Source organism: Malus domestica, chromosome 09 (assembly GCF_042453785.1).
Source record: "Malus domestica chromosome 09, GDT2T_hap1".
NCBI lineage: Eukaryota > Viridiplantae > Streptophyta > Magnoliopsida > Rosales > Rosaceae > Malus > Malus domestica.
The window spans coordinates 11,723,962-11,747,699 of NC_091669.1; the positions used below are offsets into that span (position 1 = coordinate 11,723,962).

At 39.6% G+C, this 23,738-nt stretch overlaps 1 protein-coding gene across 1 annotated transcript; it reads left to right on the forward strand.

Annotated features, from left to right (window-relative positions):
• Positions 1–13,255: 13,255 nt before the first annotated feature.
• On the forward strand, positions 13,256–23,393 carry LOC139187771 (uncharacterized). The gene is made up of 2 exons (XM_070804354.1): positions 13,256–13,750; positions 23,376–23,393. Exons 1-2 carry the CDS (start codon positions 13,256–13,258, stop codon positions 23,391–23,393), a joined length of 513 nt encoding a protein of 170 aa, XP_070660455.1.
• The last annotated feature ends 345 nt before the right edge of the window (positions 23,394–23,738 follow it).

The window sequence follows — 23,738 nt, forward strand, 5'->3', positions numbered from 1 at the left end:
TTTCAAAAGCCTGGAATCGATTTCAATGAGACATTTGCTCCTGTGGCAAGGCTTGATACTATTAGAACCTTAATTGGTCTTGCTGCACATAAAGGATGGAAGCTTTTTCAACTTGATGTAAAGTCTGCATTTCTGAATGGAGTTCTAAATGAGGAAGTATATGTAGATCAACCACTTGGTTTTATGATTGAAGGCAAGGAGGACAAGGTTTACAAGCTTAAGAAGGCCTTGTATGGGTTGAAACAGGCACCAAGGGCCTGGTACAAGGAGATTGACTCTCATTTCTGCAGCTCTGGTTTTCACAGAAGTCCAAGTGAAGCAACTCTCTACATCAAAGCAATTGAGGCAGGAATTCTCATTGTTTCTTTGTATGTTGATGACATTATATACACAGGGAGTTTTAGTGCATTAATGAATGAGTTTAAAGCTGAAATGATGGGAAAGTATGAAATGTCTGATTTGGGACTATTGCACCATTTCTTGGGACTTGGTGTCATTCATACAGAAGGTAGTATCTTTCTGCATCAAAAGAAATATGCAAGAACTTTGTTGGAGAAATTTGGATTGAAGGAGTGCAAACCTGTTGCAAATCCACTTGTAACAAATGAAAGATTAATCAAAGAAGATGGAAGTGAATTAGCTGATGAGAGTCTTTACAGGCAGATTGTTGGTAGCTTGTTATATTTAACAGCTACAAGACCTGATATCATGTTTGCTGCAAGTTTACTTGCTCGGTTCATGCATAATCCAACCAGGAAACATATGGGAACTGCAAAGAGAGTGCTAAGGTATATTCAAGGCACACTGGACTATGGAATTGCATATGAAAAGGGCAAAGATGCTGTGCTTATTGGATACTGTGATAATGACTAGGCAGGAAGTGAAGATGACATGAAGAGCACCTCCGGATATGCTTTTAGCTTTGGTTCTAGAGCATTTTCTTGGGCCTCAATCAAACAAAGCAGTGTAGCTTTGTCCACTGCAGAGGCAGAGTATGTTAGTGCTGCAGAAGCAACTGCTCAAGCCATCTGATTAAGGTTTGTCTTATCAGATTTTGGAGAAGAACAAGTGGAACCTACTCAAATTCTATGTGATAACACTTTGGTTATTGCAATTTCTAAGAATCCAGTGGCACATCATAAGACAAGACACATAAACAGAACGTTTCATTTCATCAGAGATGCACTGCAGAATGGTGAAGTTGATCTGATTTACTGCAAAACTAAAGAACAAGTTGCTGATATCTTTACAAAAGCATTGGCAATGGATAAATTTGAGTATTTGAGGAAGGCTTTGGGAGTGATTTCAGCTAAACACTTAGAAGGGAGTGTTAATGTTTAAGTGTTTTAGCTGAAATAAATCAATCCATTTTACTTGTTTTAAGTAGAGCCTTTGGATTACATTCCAAATGGATGCTCTAGATTTAAGTGAGAGTTAATGATATTGAGTGACAACTGTAGCTATCTCATAGGATAGATGAAATGAATGGTTGTGATGTATTCTTTCTGTTATGAGAGAGAGTGTGTAATGATGTTTTTATATGAGTGCTATCGGTAACATTTTCCGATTGAGCAGAGAAGAAAAAATGGAAGTTGTTGTTCACTCATCTCTGTGAATATTCCCAGCAACCTTTCATTTTCTTTTCCTCCAGAAATCTCAATAAAACACATTGAATCACAGCATAAAATACACAATCTAACACTAATAAGCAAACAAACAAGAGTTCGGAGCTCCTAAGTAAGAACTCCAATAAGAAAATGGGACTCTTTCAGAAATCGCTCCCCAGTCATGAGCAGCCTGTGCATGGTTGAAATCCCGCTCGAGTGACTCCTAAAGTGCACGAGCAGACGCGCGATGATAAATTTAGATTCCTTATGCAGAAAGTAAAACGGGTTTTGGATGGTTTTCAAGGTTTTCTTAGGCTATCTCCAACCGAATGAGGGCAAGATGACTCATTTTAGCCCTATAGCTTTCCAAGAAATTAATATTTTAATGAATAGTGCCAGACATATTTCTTACCATCTCCAACCGAGGGGCCAAATGGCCATATAGGCTAGACATAGCCATGTGACAAAAAATCATCTCCAACCGAGGGGGTCAAAGGGCGATAGGCCAAACACAATTTATTATTTTAATTGAATTAATATGGTTACTTAAATTAAACTACCTCAATCATTTTTCGAGATGGAATGCCAATAATTTTTCGAGATGAAATCTCAATAATTTTACGTCTTAGATTTCGAGTACCACGTGTCGATATGTAAGTAACTTTGCAGATTTATTGTTGATAAGGAATCTCAATAATTTTATGTATTAGATTTCGAGTGCCATGTGTCAATATGTGAGTAACTTTGCAGATTTCTTGTCGATATGGAATCTTAATAATTTTTCGGATAGGATTTCGAGTGCCACGTGTTGAGCTGTAATTGGTTGTGGGAATTTTAGATAGGATTCTTATCTGCATGAATAAGGTGTGTAACAACCCAACCTGAAATTTACAGAATGGAAGGGTGTTTTCGTATTTTCACTTTGGTTGGGTTTCATTTGTTTAAAATATTGTTTTTGGTGTTAAATGGTGTGCTCAAGAGGTCCACCCCTGATTTTGGTCCCCTGGTTCTCCCTCCCTTTTTTTTTTGATTTTGTAACTCTCTCTCTCAAACTCTCACCCTCACTCTCGGCCCTCTCATTCCTCTCTAAAAAACCAACCCTCTTAGAGGGTTTTCACTCAAACAACAACACACAACAACCACTTAGACTACACCACAACCATCCCTCATAGTCCCTACAAGTTCTTGAACCATTCGAAAACTCACCCCCGAGCTGCACTATTCAAGGAACTTCTTCGGCGATTTCTCGCCATTTCCAATGAAGGTAAGCCTCAAAATTGGTCCCTATTGTTGTAGGTCATGTCTAGGTTCATGATTAGTAAGTTTTTGGGTGGTTTTGTTGGTGTAGGAACTCTGAAAAACTCAAGGAAAGTCACTGTGCAAATCTGGAAACTTCAAAATTGTGGTCTTTTGGCCATCTTTCAGGCCATTTTACGGCCACCTACGGCCACCACTTGGTCCCCACTTGATATGAATCTTTTCTCCACATTCCTAACTAAATTTTGGTTAAGAAACGAAGAAGTTACGAAGCATTGAAAATTGCCCAAACTTTCGGCCAAAGACAATGAAGTTTTATAGCACCCTTGGGTTTAAACCCATGATCTCTCAACAATTTTTTCAACCACAACAACTTACATACACCATGAGACATACCACGAAACTTAGATTATGCACTTGACTTAGCCACCACTTTTTGTTTCTTGCTTCTCTAAGTAACTAAATTACCACCCACAAATGTTAAGTATCCAGATGTAGATCATTGATCAGTGATAGAACTTGCCCAATCTGCATTTGTATACCATTCGACATTCAAATTACCATTCTTGGAGAAAACCAAGCCTCTTTCAGGAGCCATTTTCAAGTACCTCAAAATACGAGTTACTGCATCCATATGAGCTTCACTAGGTGAGTGCATAAACTGACTTACCACACTAACTGTATAAGCAATGTCAGGACGAGTGTGAGACAAATAAATTAATCTCCCCACAACCCTCTGATATCGTTCCTTATGAGTAGGAACTTGATCTGGAAATAAGCCCAGACGATGATTCAGCTCAATCGGAGTGTCAATAGGTTTGCAATCTAACATACCTATTTCAGCTAACAAATCAAGAACATACTTCCGTTGAGACAGAAAAATACCATGCTTGGATCGTGCAACCTCGATTCCAAGAAAATACTTTAATTCACCCAATTCTTTCATTTCAAATTTAGTAGCTAGATACTTTTGAAGACGTTGTATCTCCTTCTGATCATCACCAGTCACTATCTTACCATCAACATAAATAATCAATGTAGTTAGCTTACCATTTTGTCGTTTTAGAAACAAAGTATAACCTGAATGACTCTGAATATACCCAAACTTCTTCATTGAACTTGTAAACCTCCCAAACCATGCTCTAGGAGATTGTTTCAAACCATACAAAGCCTTTTGTAACCTGCATACAACACCTTTTCCAGGAGATGTTTCGATACCAGGTGGGAGATCCATATAAACTTCCTTCTTAAGATCACCATGAAGGAAAACATTCTTAACATCAAACTGCAACAGAGGCCAATCCTGGTTTACTGCTATGGACAAAAGAACATGCATAGTATTAAGTTTGGCAACAGGAGCAAAAGTCTCCTGATAGTCCACCCCATAGGTTTGAGTATAACCCTTAGCAACTAATTTGGCTTTATACCGGTCAATAGAACCATCTGCTTTGTGCTTAATAGTGAACACCAATCTACATCCAATAACTTTCTTCCCGTTTGGTAAAGGAACCAAATCCCAAGTAGAATTCTTTTCCAAAGCTTCCATCTCAACTTTCATGGCATTAACCTACTTAGGGTCAGACAAAGCATCTTGCAATTTTGTTGGAATTGATTCACTAGATAACTAACATATGTAAGATGCATATGGTTTGGACAAACGATGAGTAGACACATAATTGTTGATAAGATATTTGGCTTTGGCATGCATATCAGGCTCATATTGTACTTTAGGTTTTCCATGATTAGCTCATGGAGGCAACTGATAAGTAGAAGAATTATCAGAATTTACCTCATGTATGCCACCATCTTGTACTAAACTGTTAGAAGAATCATCATTGGACGAACCATCATCAGGCAACTCGTTAGACATACCAACAGCAGGCAACCGATCATCAGAAGGTAATTCGTCAGACATATTAACAGGCAACTCTCTGGGCACATCTGATCTGTCGTCAGTAGAAATAGTTCCGGGAATGATAGGTGACCGATCACTACCTGTAGCCGATTGATCAGTATCACGCAACATAATAGGTTTTGTTCCCAACTCTGCCTGTAACACATCATCCATACCATCTTTTCGAATCTGCACTTCACTCATCCTCTCCCCTTGAAGTGGAGAGTCGGAAGAGGGCTTCACTCATCCATGGTAAAATAAGTTTTTTGAGTTGGAGGATGATAACACTTATAGCCTTTTTTATTGTTAGCATACCCAATAAAGACACATCGGAGAGCACATGCATTAAGTTTACTCCACTGATGAGAGTAGACATGCACATACGCAATACAGCCAAACACTTTCGGAGGAAGCTTTGATACATAAACAAGATAAACATGTTTTTGTAGCACATCAAACGGTGTCTGAAAATTAAGAACCCTACTTAGAACACGATTAATCAAATACACAGCAGCCAAAACAACATGACCCCACAAATGACTAAGAACATATTTATCCAACATCAAGGAGTGAGCAACCTCCATTATTTGACGATTCTTCCGTTCGAACACACCATTTTGTTGGGGTGTAAATGGAGTAGTTGTCTGGTGAATAATACCATGATCATGAAAAAAGCATGCCAAAGTGTGATTCACATATTCTCTTCCGTTATCGGACCTGAAGACCTTAACTTTGGTCTGAAACTGAGTAGACACCATTGTACAAAATTCTTGAAGAAGCAACATAACATCACTCTTATTCTTCATCAAGAACACCTAAGTTAACCGAGTACAATCATTAATAAAAGTAACAAACCAACATAATCTATTAGAATTAACTTTCGCTGGACCCTACACATCAGAATGTATCAAATCAAATGGCAGAGTAGCTTTAGAATCACTTACGGGAAAGGAGGCACAATGACTCTTAGCCATGACACATGTTTCACAATTGAACTCTGAATCACTACAAGTGCGAAACAAAGAAGGAAATAGATGCTTCATGTAACTGAATGATGGATGTCCCAATCGTCGATGCCATGACCAAATTTGATGTCTGTCATCCATTTTAGCACTTAAAACTTGATGATTATTTGAACCGAAAACAACAATATCTTCCATAGTCAAGATGTACAAACCCCCTATTCTTTTACCACGACCAATTATCTTCTGAGTTGGAATGTCTTGAAAATAACAATACGTAGGGTAGAAGTGAACAGAACAATATAATGTATCAAGAAGTTTTCCTACTGATAAAGGATTTCACTTAACATCAGGAACAAGTAAAGCACATACCAGTGATAAGGTCGGAGTAAGAGAGACAGTGCCTTCACCCTTCATAAGGGAATGTGCTCTATTTGCACTAGTAATATACGGATCACAAACATAGTCATATAATTCATCAAACACTCTAGGGTCACCAGTCACATGATCAGTGGCCCCAGTATCAATTATCCATTTATTTGTTCCACCAAGATGCATAACAATACTATGATTATATTGAGCCATTGAACTAAATCACGAACAATAAAGGCACAAAAGATACGCAGCAGAATGAAAACAATTTACTAGAACACTGCAGTAAATCACTGTTCACGACACTATAGCAGCAGAGTATTCACGGACTGTAGCAATCACTGTTACGGCACTGTAGAGGATCACTATTGTTCACAACGCAGACCACTGTTCACGCAATGTAGCAAATCGATGTACTGTAGCGCGACACTATTCATTATTTTTTTTTCAACGAAGGAAATCACGACAAAGGTGGGTACAAAATTAAAGCACACAGGTCACCAAGAGCGAACTGCTCTGATGCCATATCAAACTAAACATGGTAAATACCAAAAATATATATGACAATATTTGAGAATTTCTTATATATTCATTAATCTCGAAAGTGAAGTATCTACAGGAGTTACAATTGGCATTACATATGTACTTCACCAATGTGGGACAATAAACTACTATTTACACTTTAACTAATATATAACTCGCAACAATTTGAAGAATGAGATTTATTTTGTGCGCTCGGGATACTATGTAGCGATGGAGATGATGGAGAATGGTGAGTTTGGTCGTAAAAGGGGGGGAATGTTAACTTCGTCTCGTTTGATGGTGGGGATGTGGAAGATAACGTGGTCTCTTTTGGTGCCAAATAAAATTAGATTTATTTGGAAGGCGTGTCGAAAGGCGTTGCAAGTGAGGCATAATTTGGAGTAACGGCAGACACGGGTTGTGAATAAGTGTGAACTATGTGGTGTACCTGACAAAACTGAGGCTCACCTGTTCTTTGGGTGTGAATTTAGTTGTGCTTTCTGGTTTAGGACGTCTTTGCAAATTGATATGGCGTCTATGGGGGCGAATGATTTTATGGAGGGTTGGTAGAGGTTAGTAGAGCGATTGGATAGAGAGGTGGCCTCAGAGTTGGTACTGCAGCAGGTGGCATTTGGTTTAGGGTGAATTTGGAAGTGTAGGAATGAAGCTATATTCAATGGAAATAGAATCCTACCCCATGTTGCAATTGATTTATGGTAGCAACAGGTTAGCGAATTCAAAGAGGCTATGGTAGTGGCGGTGGGGGAGAGGCAAAAAAGTAGGGACCTAAAGGTGGGTAGTAGTGAGACGGATGGGGTTGGGGGTGATGCATTCACATGGACGATTTGGCACTCTAAAGCTCAACTGTGATGCTGCATGGTGGAAAGCTACAAAGGTGGGTGGTGTGGGTTAGGTGCTTCGGGATTTTGCCCGGATAACAAACCTTGCAGGTGGGGTAGGTGGGGAGCGTTTTGCTACTGCGATTATGGCGAAGGTTGAGACGATTGGGAAAGGGATGGAGATGATTATTGCTAGTGATGTTATAGAGCCTGGGATTAGGTTGGTGGTGGAATCAGACTCAAATGGGTTGATCCAAATGATTAACGAGGAGGTCATGGCTGATGTGGCACTCGGTGTTTATCTCCAAGATATTTGGAGGATGGCGAGCTTGTTCCAATTGGTGAAGTTTTGCTTTACCCCTCGGTAATGCAATCGTGCAGTTCACTTGGTGGCGGCACACGTAGTTAAGCATGACGGGAGATTTGGCTGGGATGAGTTAGGTCCGGAGTTTCTTTTTAATATTTTAGCAGAATATGCAAATGTAACCATTCGTATTAAGTTCAATAAATTTCTATCTTTCGACAAAAAAAAAAAATTTACTCTATGTAATTTGATCAATTTAATTCAAGTAGAGAAGAAACGCACCTAATTCAGTTTGGGTACGAAAAAGAAAATTGTTCATATATTAATGACACTAGATTTTTTTTTATTTTTTATGAAGAGACTGCAAAATGTAAAGAGGGAAGCCAATGAAGTGGCGCATCGACTCACACAGTATGGGTTAATATCAATCTCTAATTTTTGGTGTGTAGTTCTCGTTTTCGTCGAATGAAAAGCCTTGATAAGATTTTCATGAGGCCATATTTTTTACACCCTACCCTCTGTCGACATATTCTTCTAACCATTAATGAATATACTGCTCAAGAAAAAAATAACAAAGAGAAGACGGTCATGTTGCAGTCTAAGATAGAACCTTAAAGAATCAAACATACATCATGTTTACTGTTTGTACCGTACTTGACCAATCCCGAAACTACTGAGCACCGGTCAACGTTATACCGTCAAAGACCCAGAAGAGTTTCCCTCCAACCAGGAGGCCAATCACAGCACGACACGTGACATTAGAAGCCAATCATAGCACGACACATGTCAACATCAGAAGCCAATCACAACAGGACATGTGTCAATGTCAGAATGAAACTAGAAACTTTCTTCTATAAATAGAGATCATTCTCTCACAATATTTCCTAATGTCATTTGTACTAAATCATTCACTAGTACTCATTAAAGGAGAGCTTGAACCTATGTACTTGTGTAAACCTTTCACAATTAATAAGAATTCCTCTACTCCGTGGACGTAGCCAATCTGGGTGAACCATGTACATCTTGTGTTTGCTTCCCTGTCCCTATCTATTTACATACTTATTCACACTAGTGATTGGAACAATCTAGTGAAGGTCACAAACTTAACATTTTCTGTTGTACCAAAGTCCCCGCTGATTTTGTGCATCAACATTTGGCGCCGTCTGTGGGAACGACACATATTCCCACTCTCTTCAGCTTTGTCAAGCTGGTTTCTACCATTCGTACACTCTTTTTTGACCAGGCATCCCTCTCCAACATGGGGAGCGAAGGAAGCCACATCACACAGAATGACACCCCTCTTGCACCTAGTGCGAAGCAACGAAAGAAGGAAGAAAAAAGGGTTGCTCTTTAAGCTAAAGTCGATGAGCTAGAAGCTCTGAACAACAAGATAGCAATGAAGAATGAGGTCTTCCAAGAGTAGTATGAGAAGCTATTTGAGACGCTGCACGAAACTAGGCATACTCAAACACGCGAGCTCGTTGCCCTTGTGGACATCAACCATTATTTGGGTGCCCTCTAACATGGAGGGTCACCTTCCTTTGACATGGGTATCCCTGATGAAGAGCGAGCTAATCATCAAAACATTGATCAACATGAGACATCTCTCAACCCAGCTGCTTCGACCTGAAGTAGGAGAAGTGGAGGAAGACACTTTCTTGCAGAAGGGTTAAAAGGATCGAAAATCGTTTATTGTGATTACCGAGACTTCCTAAAGCAACGTCGAGAGAATCCTTTCCACATATGCTCGAAGATCAATGACCCAAGGGTTTCTGAAAGACTCGGTCCCCTCCCATAGCCCAGGCGAGCTGCTAATCTGGGGAAGGAATGACAGGTCCCAGAGGAACATGAAGGTACATGGGACTCTGAGGTATTCCGACAGACTCGTCCTAGAAGTCAGTACGGCGAGTCTAAGGAAAAATCACACGCATTTGCTCAAACTTTCCTACTTCCAAGAGGCGATGGAGACTTACGAAAGAAAATCCCAGTGGTACATGACTCCACTCAAAACCCTCTTGTCCTACAGCTTCTTGAGGAAGTAAACAAGTTGAAGGCCGAACGTCAGGTCGAGATACCTGACTGGAACCAATCCAGGCCTGGCTCTCTCATAAGGAGGATCCTTGACACCCCCTTCAAGCGAAGACAAAACAAAAGCTTGGTTTACAACTCTATACTGGAAGGGAGGACTCAATTGAACACCTTAACCTCTTTGAGTCCACCATGGCATATCAGATGCACACTGACGAAGAACGATGTCTTCTCTTCCCCTCTACCCTCTTTGGCGGAGCTCTAAACTGGTATTGCCGTCTTCCACCTGAGACAGTAGACTCATTTGAGGAACTGAGGAAACTGTTTGTCTCTCAACACATCTTCCAGACCGATCGCTTGCATTCTGCAGATGACTTGTACACTATTCGCCAGAAGCCGAACGAGTCACTACGAGAGTATGCTGGTTGTTTCAGCCATGAGTATTCTCGCTGTGCTGAGGCAGATGACAAGACCGCCCTCAAAGCCTTCACGGCATGCATACGTGATTGTTTCTTCAAGCACATGATCAATGCCAACACTTGCAAGACTTGCTCTGAGGTGATGGCACATGCTTACAACTATGCCTCCGCCGAGGCAACGACATATCAAGGGAAACCCCCCACAACCACACCTTATCAGCAAGTAGGGAGTGGAAGCCAAATCCAACCAAATGAGAAGACCTCGACTTTCCAAACGTGCCTCCCCTGCCTTACTTAATACTTTGCCAAGTTAACAGACATATCAATCTCAAGACAAAAGGAAAGATTTCTATCCTCACCAGTCTCATTTTAGTAAAAGGAGTAAGGGACACTACCGCGATAACCAAGGGTATCGCCATGATAATCCCCGACCCCAGACAATCAACATAGTGGGTCAAACACATGTCAGGACAGCCCCTATCCCGAGGTATGAGGCATACATACCTTTGAACGCCACATGCGTGGCAATTTACCCCAGCATAGCACATTTGATACCGAAGCCAAAGCCGAGGCACCCGGATTACAAGCCCACGAAGAACACAGACACGTTTTGCTGCTACCACGAACATAACGGTTATGACGGCGAGAAGTGTATCACTCTCGTGATCATATTGAAGCTTTGGCACGTGAAGGAAAAATTGATCAATTCCTTATTCACCCTTCAAGGGGTAACCATAACCAACGCCAGGTAAATGTGATATATTCCATAAGTGGTGGCACACCCATATCTAAATCTTCCAACAGGGCCATGAAAAATAGTGAACGAGCTTTAAGGTCTGGCCACCAAGTGTTTCACGTGGAAGACATCAGGGGAGGTAAGTATCAAAAGCCTAACTGGGATCCAATATGTTTCTACCCTGAGGAAGAAAGAGGTGTCATCTACCCTGACAACGACCCACTGATTGTGGAAGCTCACATAGCTAACTTTGAAGTACCACGAATCCTGGTAGACACGGGGGCTTCGGTCAATATCATGTTTGTTGAAGCTTCCAGGGCACTTAATGTAGTTGAACACTTGCTCGACCGCTCGATTTCCCCTCTAATAAGCTTCTCCGGTGATATCGTGCAACCTTTGGGGAGCATACACTTACCTTTCACCATTGGTACATACCCTTACACAGTTACCATTACCACTAACTTCCTGGTGGTTGAGTGCCCAACGGCATACAATGTCATCTTCGGACGCACAGGCATCAATGATCTCAAGGCCATGGTATCTACACATATGTTGTTGATGTATTTCCAACCCCTATGGCAATGGTTACATCAGAGGAGATCAACTTAGTGCACGATCATGTTACAACACTTCGGTCAAGCAACAACACCTGCCTGTGCCCAAGGAAACCCTTTCTATACATGACCAAGTCATAAAGACCAGCCCAGACAAAGCCAACTTGGATTTTCACGGTGGCACTAGTCAACCCGACGATCCTCGAGATGACTCTTTCACCCAGCAAGCACAACCCGTTGAAGAGTTGGAGAAGGTTTCTATCTCAAAAGATTATCCGGATCGCATGGTGAAGATTGGCACCACTTTGTCACACCGCCCATTCGGTTGGCATTGATCTCTTTTTTGCAAGAGAACACTGAGGTCTTCGCTTGGTCATACGGGGACATGCCAGGCATCTCTCCCGATATCATCTGTTATCGCTTAAGTATTGACCCCAAGACCAAGCCAGTGAGACAGAAGCGAAGATCTTATGACGCTGAACGGTACGAGGCAATGAAGGCAGAAGTTGAAAAACTCAAAGGCATAGGCTTCGTCCGCGAAGTCAATTATCTAACGTGGGTAGCAAATGTTGTCCTTGTTAAGAAGAATCCGACCAAGGAAAGTCTCCTGCTCTAAAAGGTCTTGTAGAGAATGTGTGTCGATTACACCGACCTAAACAAAGGATGCCTGAAAGATAGCTTTCCTCTTCCTCTCATAGATAGACTTATAGACTTTACGACAGGGTGTGAACTCCTGAGCTTTATGAATGCTTACTCAGGATACAACCAAATCCTCATGAACCCTCCGGACCAAGAACACACAACCTTCACTACTGACAGGGGACTATATTGCTATAAAGTCATGCTCTTCGGCCTAAAGAATGTAGGAGCGACTTATCAGAGACTGGTCAATTCAATATTCGCCGAACAGATTGGAAAGAGCATGGAAGTTTACGTTGATGATATGCTAGTCAAGAGCAAACATGCTGACCAACACATCACCAACCTATTTGAAACTTTCACCATTTTGAAGAGGTATCGAATGAGGTTGAACCCCAACAAATATGCCTTCGGCGTAGGCTCTGGCAAATTCTTAGGCTTCATGATAAGCCAACGAGGCATTGAGGCTAATCCCGAGAAGATCAAAGCAATCCTCGACATGAAGGAACTAGTAACTTCAAAAGACATCTAGAGCCTTATTGGCAAGGTGGCAGCCTTAACTAGGTTCATCTCTAAGGCCACAGACAGATGTGCTTTTTTCTTTAAAGCACTTAAGGGAAGTAAGAAGTACATTACATGGACTGATGAATGTGTTGAGGCATTCAAGAACCTCAAATACTACATGAGTAAAGCCCATTTGCTCTCCAAACCTGAGGTTGGTGACACTCTCATTATCTATCTTCGGTATCGGCTTCAGCAGTAAGTTCCATTCTCATTCCAAAGGATGGTAATGTCGAACGGCCTATCTACTACGCTAGTAAGGCCTTACAAGATGCGGAGACACGATACTCCAACATTGAGAAATTGGCTTTAGCATTGGTCATGTCTGCTCGAAAACTTCGCCATTACTTCCAAGCACACTCCATCATCGTGCTTACCAATCATCATCTTCGACAGATCCTCCAAAGTCTTGACACTTCTGGGTGAATGATCAAATGGGCAATAGCATTGGGTGAGTTTGACATCTTCTACCAACCAAAGCCAGCTGAGAAGGGCTAAGCAGTAGCAGACTTTATCGCCGACTTCATATATCCTGTTGACATTGTTTCTACGCCTAAAGAAATGGTTTCATTACCCTTAGAAGCTCAGAAAATAGAACCAACAACCCCAGTATGGAGTCTATATGTTGATGACTCGTCCAACCAACAGGGTTGTGGAGCAGGACTAGTCTTTACGACGCCTGACAAAGTGGCAATGGAGTATGCTTTTCGTTTCAAATTCAAGGCATCGAACAATGAGGCCGAATATGAAGCCCTCATAGTAGGCTTACGTTTGGCTAAAAATATTGGGGTTAAACTAATTGATATCTTCAGTGACTCCCAATTGGTGGTTAACCAGGTCACCAACAACTTTGACGTTAAGGATAGCTCCATAGCAACATATCTGGCACAAACACAATTGTTGCTCAAGCATTTCCACTATCAGATCACCCAAATTCCTCTAGCGGTGAAAAGTCATGCAGATGCTTTGGTTCACCTAGCCTCAGCGATGGAAGACAAGATTGGGAGAAAAATTCAGGTCGGATTGTTGGCAGCACCAAGCACCATGGCTGCGGAAGTGTGTAACTTACAACAAGGGGATAGTTGGATTACCCCGATTTATAGATTCCTTGCTCATGGCACCTTTCCAAATGACAAAGTCCAAGCTAAGCAGATTCGATACAAGGCTACCCGTTACTTGATCATTAATGACTAACTCTACAAGAGGGGTTTTAACCTACCATACCTAAGACACCTTACGCCCGCAGAGGCGGAAACTGTCCTTCAGGAAATACATGAAGGAGTCTGCGGAGATCATGCTGGATCTCGATCCCTAGCACATAAGGCTTTTCGCCAAGGATATTACTGGCTAACACTCCACCAAGATGCCATGAGAATATCCCGCTCATGTGATAAGAGTCAATGCTACGTAACTATTCCTCACTCCCCTCCTGAGCCGCTTGCTCCTATGATCAGCCCTTGGCCCTTGGCCCAATGAGGACTTGATTTGATCGGCCCAATGCCTGCAGGGAAGGGCAAGGTTCGCTATGCAATCGTTGTAGTTGACTACTTCACAAAGTGGTCCGAAGTAGAACCCTTGGCAACCATTACTGAGGCAAAAATAGAAGACTTCATATGAAAGAACATCCTTTGTAGATTTGGCATTCTCAATGCGATAGTCACTGACAACGGGCGACAGTTCGACAACAATAAGTTCAGGATGTTCTGCTCTAAGTTCAACATCAACTTATGTTTTTCCTCCCCAGCTCATCTCCAGTCTAATGGACAAGTTGAAGCCATCAACAAAATAATCAAGCGAACTTTGAAAACTAGCTTGGACAAGGCTAAAGGTTGTTGGCCAGAATTTGTACCCCAAGTTCTTTGGTCATACCGCACTTCGTATCGGACATCAATAGGAGAAACCCCAATCTCACTTGCCTTTGGTACAGAGGCAGTTGTCCCAGTTGAGCTTGAGCAAGCAATGTTCCGATTTTAGAACTACGTGCAAAGCGAAAATGACAAACAACTTACCCTTAACTTAGATCTATTCGAGAAACACAGAAACCATGCTCACTTGAGGAATGTCGCCTATAAGCAGCGCATCTCCAACTACTATGACTCAAAGGTCAAATCTCGTTCTTTCAAAGTAGGGGACTGGGTATTGAAGAAAAGATTACTCTGCGACAGAGTCCTAAGTGAAGGAACACTTAGTCCAAACTGGGATGGACCGTTTGAAGTTGTTGGCATCAGTTGCCCTGGCTCCTACAAGCTTAGAAGCTCCGATGGCAAGACCCTTGGCCATCCATGGAACGCTGATCACTTGAAGTACTATTACAAGTAAACTCACATTGTACAAGTGTTAGGCTTCAGCCGTTCGGCATCCTATGTGACGAAGACTATTTGGCATGAATTCAATAAAGAGGTGATTTACACAACTCAGTCCTAATCCTCTTACATTCCTAGCAATGAAACACTCGGGTTCAAAGCTTCAACATGAATGCTTCCAACATGAAACAAAGTCTAAGTATATGTCAACAAGACTATACAAATAAACGAACAGTTTCACAGTATATTCGTTTAATCATACATTCCAACACATTCATACATAAGTCAACTGTGCTTTGAAAAGGTTCAACATACTTTGTGTCATTCGACACTTGCTACAATGTGCCTAAACACCTTGCCCTTATTCTCACCAACCAGGTGATAAAATGTACAACCCGTACTCTCCTTCATGCCACCAACCAGGTGATGAAATGTACAACCCGTACTCTAATATCATTTGGCAACTTGCCATTCATGCCACCAACCAGGTGATGAAATGTAAAACCTGTACTCTCCTTCATGCCAACAACCAGGTGACTAATATCATTTGGCAACTTGCCATTCATGCCACTAACCAGGAGGAGAAGGAACTCACATTCGTACCACAAACCAAGTGATGAAAGCAACTCACCATTCATTCCACCTACCAGAAGACGAGTAGTACAACTTATATATGTGAACTCCTAGCATTCACAAATAATCAAAAACCCTTAAGCTTGACAACTCAACTAGGGGAGCACTTATGCCCAACAAGAGTTATAGTCACCAACAAAGTCTTATTACAAGCCAACAACAACTTCAGTGCATGGCATACGAAGATCAAGCTATTTAGCCCTCTTGCATATGCTTCAAACATTTCCCCTCTGTAACAATGTAAACACTACAACTCGTAAAAAGCTTCACACACTCTTGATCAAGACAGTGTGAAGCAAAACCAATTTATGGTGCCAACAAGAGCTTCATCAATGAAGGGCAACCACAATTCTCAAAAGCTTCACACACTCTTGATCAAGACAGTGTGAAGCAAAACCAATTTATGGTGCCAACAAGAGCTTCATCAAAGGAGTTCAACCACAATTCTCAAAAGCTTCACACACTTTTGATCAAGACAGTGTGAAGCAAAACCAATTAATGGTGCCAACAAGAGCTTCATCAATAGAGGGCAACCACAATTCTCAAAAGCTTCACACACTCTTGATCAAGATAGTGTGAAGCAAAACCAATTTATGGTGCCAACAAGAGCTTCATCAAAGGAGTTCAACCACAATTCTCAAAAGCTTCACACACTCTTGATCAAGACAGTGTGAAGCAAAACCAATTTATGGTTCCAACAAGAGCTTCATCAATAGAGGGCAACCACGATCCTCAAAAGCTTCACACACTCTTGATCAAGACAGTGTGAAGCAAAACCAATTTATGGTTCCAACAAGAGCTTCATCAATAGAGGGCAACCACAATCCTCAAAAGCTTCACACACTCTTGATCAAGACAGTGTGAAGCAAAACCAATTTATGGTGCCAATAAGAGCTTCATCAATGGAAGGCAACCACAATTCTCAAAAGCTTCACACACTCTTGATCAAGACAATGTAAAGCAAAACCAATTTATGGTGCAACATGAGCTTCATTAAAGGAGTTCAACCACAATTCTCAAAAGCTTCATATACTCTTGATCAAGATAGTGTGAAGCAAAACCAATTTATGGTGCCAACAAAAGCTTCATCAATGGAGGACAACTACAATTCTCATACCTTCGAAGCAAATTCAATTTATATGGTTCATCCAAACCTTCGACTACTACAAGGTATGGCTTGCATCACAATCTCTTGCTCAACAGTGTGGAAGAAAAATTTGTATATGTTGTTTCTCCCACATTTTCAAATTTCTAGTTTCCTAAAAAAAAAAAAAATTGGGAAATTCAACAAAGCTTCATCAATGGAGGACAACTACAAATTCTCAAAAGCTTCACACTATCTTGATCAAAATAGTGTGAAGCAAAATCAATTCATGGTACCCAACAAAAGCTTCAACTCCAAAGCTTCACCTACAAAGCTTCAACACAAAAGCTTCATCAATGGAGGACAACTACAAATTCTCAAAAGCTTCACACTATCTTGATCAAGATAGTGTGAAGCAAATCAATTCATGGTACCCAACAAAAGCTTCACACTACATTAATTACCAATTTCTATATATTTCCAGCTGCAAACTAAAGGTCATAGGACAACAGAACATATCTTATGATGTTTATCTTCTACCACAGAATTTCATTACTTTGTTGCTTGATCATACAAAATATTTAAGTTCCTTCCATTTCTGAAAAAAAATACACACATCATCGGGTGGATGAAACAAGAAACCCATAAATTGGTAACATGTTTTAAGAAATTTCATGGATCCTCATTCAGAAAATGTGGTATGTATGGGTATATTTGTTGCACTGTTTAGAAGTAGTGAGCTCAATCAACAGTTACTCGTAAAATTTTAAAATCTCAAGCGCAGGAACCAGTTAAATTTTGATGAATGAAGAAAAAAGATTGTGCGTTATAATCACATCATATTTACAAAATAGTTAGTAAAGAACTATATAGTAAATTTGTACATAATGGTAATGTGTTGAAGATCATTATCTCTTGTGTTTCAGAAGAATTATTCTAATTTAAGACCAGCTCACCTGACAATCATTTTATATGAGTTCGATGATGAAGCATACATCCTCACGCCTGCTTGTTATCCAATGGCAGATATTTAACAATTTTTTGTATTCGTCGTTTCAACGCAGACAGAGCACAACAAGTGAGCAATGACACAAAGGGTAAATGTGTTGGACAAGGCCAATTGATCCTGGGAAAAAATTAAGATAACTAGAGAACAATGGGGATTATCAAATAGGATTCAAAGATATGGAATACATAATGAAAATCTTAAGAACCAGCTAGCTCTTTTGTACACACACCAATCCGAAAAATAATAACATTTGATTTGCAAATTGTTCAAATTGCTTTAAACCAGTTACTCGTATACATGTTCAAATATGGCATTACTTGGTCACCAACAATAACCTAGTTCTTGTCTAGAGTTATCTCTCTTTTGGCGACTTAGTTACTTCAATACGAGATCGAGTTGACATATAAACATTGTCAATAAGAATCAACAAGTTCTTAGTTTGGAGTCATTGCTCTTCCAAAAATATCGCTGGTTCAGAAACAATGAAACTCAATAGTTTTTCGCTACATGTGTTGTATTGAATTCAATATTTGCCAAATTCATGTAATAGTCATTGATGCGGGTAAAAAAAAAAAGAAAGTTGAACTTGACTGTATTTAGAAACAATTATGAATTAAATAGTTATGAATAAAAGGATTTTTACGATTACATCATACTAATCTCACAATGAGATTAGATAACGAACAATATATATATAGTGTGTGTGTATATATATATATATATATATATAAGAATGGACACCCAGCCTGTTCAGTTGAACATGGTAGACTTTTGGTAATGGCTTGAAGTTTCATCAATCTCTTGTGGTTGTGAAGATTTATTTTAATTTACGACCACCTCGGCACCTCTCCTCCGTCTCACAACTTCTACCATAAGGACTAGATGGTGGTGGCAGACAACGTGATTCTCTACAATGAATCGGCTGGTCATGCCTTATGACTGGATAACCAATGGATTTTGCACTCACTGTTTCGATGCACACCGAGCACACCAAGGCAACAACGATGCAAAGTGTAAACGTCTTGGACATGGCCATTTCTTCAGAACAAATTTTAAATGTTTCAACTTGGTATATATAGAGACTAGTCAGATAATGATGATTATGGGAGATCAGATAGGATTTGGAGGAGGTGATGATGGCATGGATTTGAGAAGTTCCCCATTTAATGTGATGGCATTTGGCAATTTTAGGCAACATTTGTTGTAATTTTGTTATTTATTGTTGGTTTAATGTATTTGTGACATCTTGTTTTGTAACTCAAAATTTCTATATATGGTTTTCAACAACAAACAACAGGATAGCTCTGGATTGAAGGGTGAAGCTAGAAATTTGTTTCGCTTTTGAACCGGGGTCTTGATTTTGTAGAAAATATACAGTTGTCGAAATGTTTTTTTATTTGTTTTTTTTAAATTGAAAAAAATTTAAAACAAAAATAAACAAATGGGCAACCAAAGTGAAATTAAAGAAATATTAAAGAAACAACGTTTCCATGACACTACATTAATTACCAACTTTCCATATCTTTGCAGCTGCAAAATGAAGGTCATAGTACACCAGAATATATCTTATGATGTTTATCTTCTACCACAGAATTTCATTACTTCGTAACTTGATCATAAAAAATATTTAAGCTAGTATTAGTGAAGCCCAATTAAGGGTTAGGAAAATCCACTATGTTCAATGCTTCCTCCGTTATCACTATCCTTCCATTTCTGAAAAAAAAAAATACACACATAAATACACACATCATCAGGTCGATGAAACAAGAAACCCGCAAATTGGTAACATATTTTAAGAAATGTCATGGATCCTCATTTAGAAAATGTGGTATGTATGGGTATATTTGTTGCACTGTTTAGAAGTAGTGATCTCAATCAACAGGTACTCGTAAAATTTTAAAATCTCAAGCACGGGAATTAAATTTTGATTAATGAAGAAAAAAGATTGTACGTTATAATCACATCATATTTACAAAATAGTTAGCAAAGAACTATATAGTAAATTTGTAAATAATGGTAATGTCTTGAAGATCATTATCTCTTGTGTTTTAGAAGAATTATTCTAATTTAAGACCAGCTCACCTAACAATTATTGTATATGAGTTCGATGATGAAGCATGCGTCTTCACCCCTTGCAACGAAACGCCTGCTCGTTATCCAAGGGCAGATATTTAACAATTTTTTGTATTCGTCATTTCAATGCAGACAGAACATAACAAGTGAGCAGTGACATAAAGGGTAAATGTGTTGGACAAGGCCAATTGATCTTGGGAACAATTAAGATAACTAGAGGACAATGGGGATTATCAAACAGGATTCGAAGATATGGAATACTTATATTCGGATTAAAAAATGATAAATGAAATGAAAATCTTAAGAACTTGCTACCTCTTTTGTACACACACCAATCCGAAAAATAATAACATTTGATTTGCAAATTATTCAAATTGCTCTAAACCAGTTACTTGTATACATGGTCAAATATGGCGTTACTTGGTCACCAACAATAACCTAGTTCTTGTCTAGAGTTATCTCTCTTCTGGCGACCTAGTTACTTCAATACGTGATCGAGTTGACATATAAACTTTGTTAATAAGAATCAACTTGTTCTTAGTCTGGAGTCATTGCTCTTCCAAATATATCGCCTGTTGAGAAACGACGAAACTCAATAGTTTTTCGCTATACGTGTTGTATTGAATTCAATATTTGCTAGATTCGTGTAATAGTCATTGATGCAGATAATAAAAAAAAAGAGCTAAACTTGATTGTATTTAGAAACAATTATGAATTAAATAGTTATGAATAAGAGGATTTTCACGATTACATCATACTAATCTCACAATGAGATTAGATAAAGAACAATATATATAGTATATATATATATATAAAAGAATGGACACTCGGCCTGTTCAGCTGAAAATGGTATACTTTTTGGTAATGGCTTGAAGTTTCATCAATCTCTTGTGGTTATGAAGATTCATTTTAATTTACGACCACCTCGGCACCTCTCATTCGTCTCACAACCTCCGCTATAAGGACTAGATGGTGGTGGCAGACAACATGACTCCCTACAATGAATCGGCTGGTCGTGCCTTAAAACTGGATAACCAATGGATTTTGCACTCGTTGTTTCGATGCAAACTGAGCACTCCAAGACAACAACAATGCAAAGTGTAAACGCCTTGTTCATGGCCATTTCTTCAGAACAAGAACGTGGCGGAGCATTCAAGATAATCTAGGGCATTCCGGAACATTCCACACAAGTGTACATATTTAAGCCTCACCTAGAATAATCTAGATTAGGCAAGTTGTATCTAGAACTATGCTAGATATTTTTGGATGTAAGTAGGGGATTCTAGAACCCTCCATTGAGGAGGTGACTTAGGCCTATAAATAGGAGGTAAGGCCATTTGGCCAAACCATCCAAGAATTGTAAGCAATTGTAAAGTTCTCAATACAAAGCTTCTTTCTCCCATCTTCTAAGTGATTTTAGCATTCTCCAAGCTATCTTAGCTTTCTTTGTGATTCGATCCGACACAAAAATTAACAAGTGTAGAAATGATTTTTTTTTAATTTAAAAAAAATTAACACAAAAATGAACAAGTGGGCAACCAAAGTGAAATTAAGGGATGGCAAGAAGATATTAAAGAAACAACGTTTCCATGACACTACATTAATTACCAACTTTTCATATCTTTACAACTGCAAACTTAAGGTCATAGTACACCAGAACATATATTATGATGTTTATCTTTTACCACAGAATTTCAGTACTTCGTAGCTTGATCATACAAAGTACTTAAGCTTGTATTAGTGAAGCATAATTAAGGGTTAGGAATATCCACTATGTTCAATACTTCCTTCGTTGCCACTGTCCTTCCATTATGAAAAGAAAAATAAACACATCATTACGTGGATGAAACAGGAAACCTGCAAATAGGTAACATGTTTTAAGAAATGCCATGGATCCTCGTTCAAACAATGTGGTATGTGTGGGTATATTTGTTGCACTGTTTAGAAGTAATGATCTCAATCAACAGTTACTCGTAACATTTGAAAATCTCAAGTGTGGGAACCAGTTAAATTTTGCCCTTCAGCTTAAAAGTGTAATTGTTCTAAAACGAGAACATTGAACTAAACCTTAGAAGTTTGTGTGTTTTTTCCCTCAAAGTTCTACTAGTGTCATAAAGTTGTGTGGATAAGTAGCTAAACTGGTTAAACTGCATGTCGCATATATATTGTTGGTCGATATCTAGTTGATCATTTCAGCACCGTTAAAACCTTAAATGGCGACAAACTAACGAGGACATTGATTTGCTAGTTTTCCAACATCGTAGCAGATGACCACATATTTCCATTTTGCTAGTTTCAAAAGGAGAGGTCTGTCTCCACTGATGTAGCAAAGTTACAAGTTAAAAAGGCAATGTTAAAATTTTCTATTTTGAACTGTTTGCAATCAATTTCTATGCTCATGTATAAACCAGTTAGCTCGTTATTGTAAAAGACAAGTTCTGATGGTAGCTATGTTAGCGTATATTTGTAGCTTTCACATATCTACCGATTACAAAGATCAATCCGTCCCTTGAATTTATGATAAGAGTATGTGTTCATGATCATTTGTCACATCCTGGCCCGGGGTCCACCACATCCCGGGCCCGTTACACCACCGTAGCACGATATTGTCCACTTTAGGCCCCGACTACGCCCTCACAGTTTTGTTTCTAGGAGCTCACGAGAAAATTCCCAGTGGGTCACCCATCATGGGAGTGCTCTGGCCACCTTCTCGCTTAACTTCGAAGTTCTGACGGAACCCAAATCTAGTGAGCTCCCAAAAGGCCTCGTGCTAGGTAGGGATGGGAATATATATATAAGGATCACTCCTCTGGGCGATGTGGGATCTTACAATCCACCCTCCTTAAGGGGCTCGACGACCTCGTCGGCACACCACGACCAGGGTTAGGCTTTGATACCAATTTCTCACATCCCGGCTCGGGGTCCACCACATCGCGAGCTCGCTCCACCACCGTAGCGTGATATTATTCGCTTTGGGCCCCAACTACGCCCTTACGATTTTGTTTTTGGGAACTCACGAGCAACTTCCCAGTGGGTCACCCATCATGGGAGTGCTCTGGCCACCTTCTCGCTTAACTTCGGAGTTCCGACGGAACCCAAATCCAGTGAGCTCTCAAAAGGCCTCGTGCTAGGTAGGGATGGGAATATACATATAAGGATCACTCCCCTGGGTGATGTGGGATCTTACATCATTTTTTACAAATTAGAGTAATGTGTTTACCGCATTGTTTACAAAATCGTTGGCCACTTGGTAAACGAATAATTAGTTTCCAAAGAACTATCGTCATTTGATGAATGAAGAAAAAAAATTGTGAGTTATAATCACATCATATTTACAAAATAGTTAGATGAAGAACTATATAGTACATTTGTACATAATGGTAATGTCTTGAAGATCATTATCTCTTGTGTTTCGGAAGAAATATTCTAATTTAAGACCAACTCACTTGTTCTCCCCCTCACAATCATTGTATATGGGTTCGATGTTGAATCATGCATTGTCACCCCTTGCAACGAAATGCCTGGTCGTGATCCATGGGTAGATATTTATGAATTTTTGTATTCATTGTTTCAATGCAGATAGAGCACAACAAGTGAGCAACAACACAAAGGGTAAATGTGTTGGACAAGGCCAATTGATCTTTGGAACAATTAAGATAACTAGAGGACAATAGGGACTATAAAACAGGATTCGAAGATATGAAATACATATCTTTGGATTAAGAAATGATAAATGAAATAAAAATCATAAGAACCTGCTAGCTTTTTGGTACACACACCAATCCGAAAAATAATAACATTTAATTTGCAAATTGTTCAAATTTCTCTAAACCAATTACTCGTATACATGGTCAAATATGGCATGACTTGGTCACCAACAATAACTTAGTTCTTGTCTAGAGTTATCTCTCTTCTGGCGACCTAGGTACCTGAATACGAGAT

Excerpts from the sequence above, each read along its gene's own strand:
- LOC139187771 (XM_070804354.1), top strand. The coding sequence starts at position 13,256 with ATGGTTTCATTACCCTTAGAAGCTCAGAAAATAGAACCAACAACCCCA.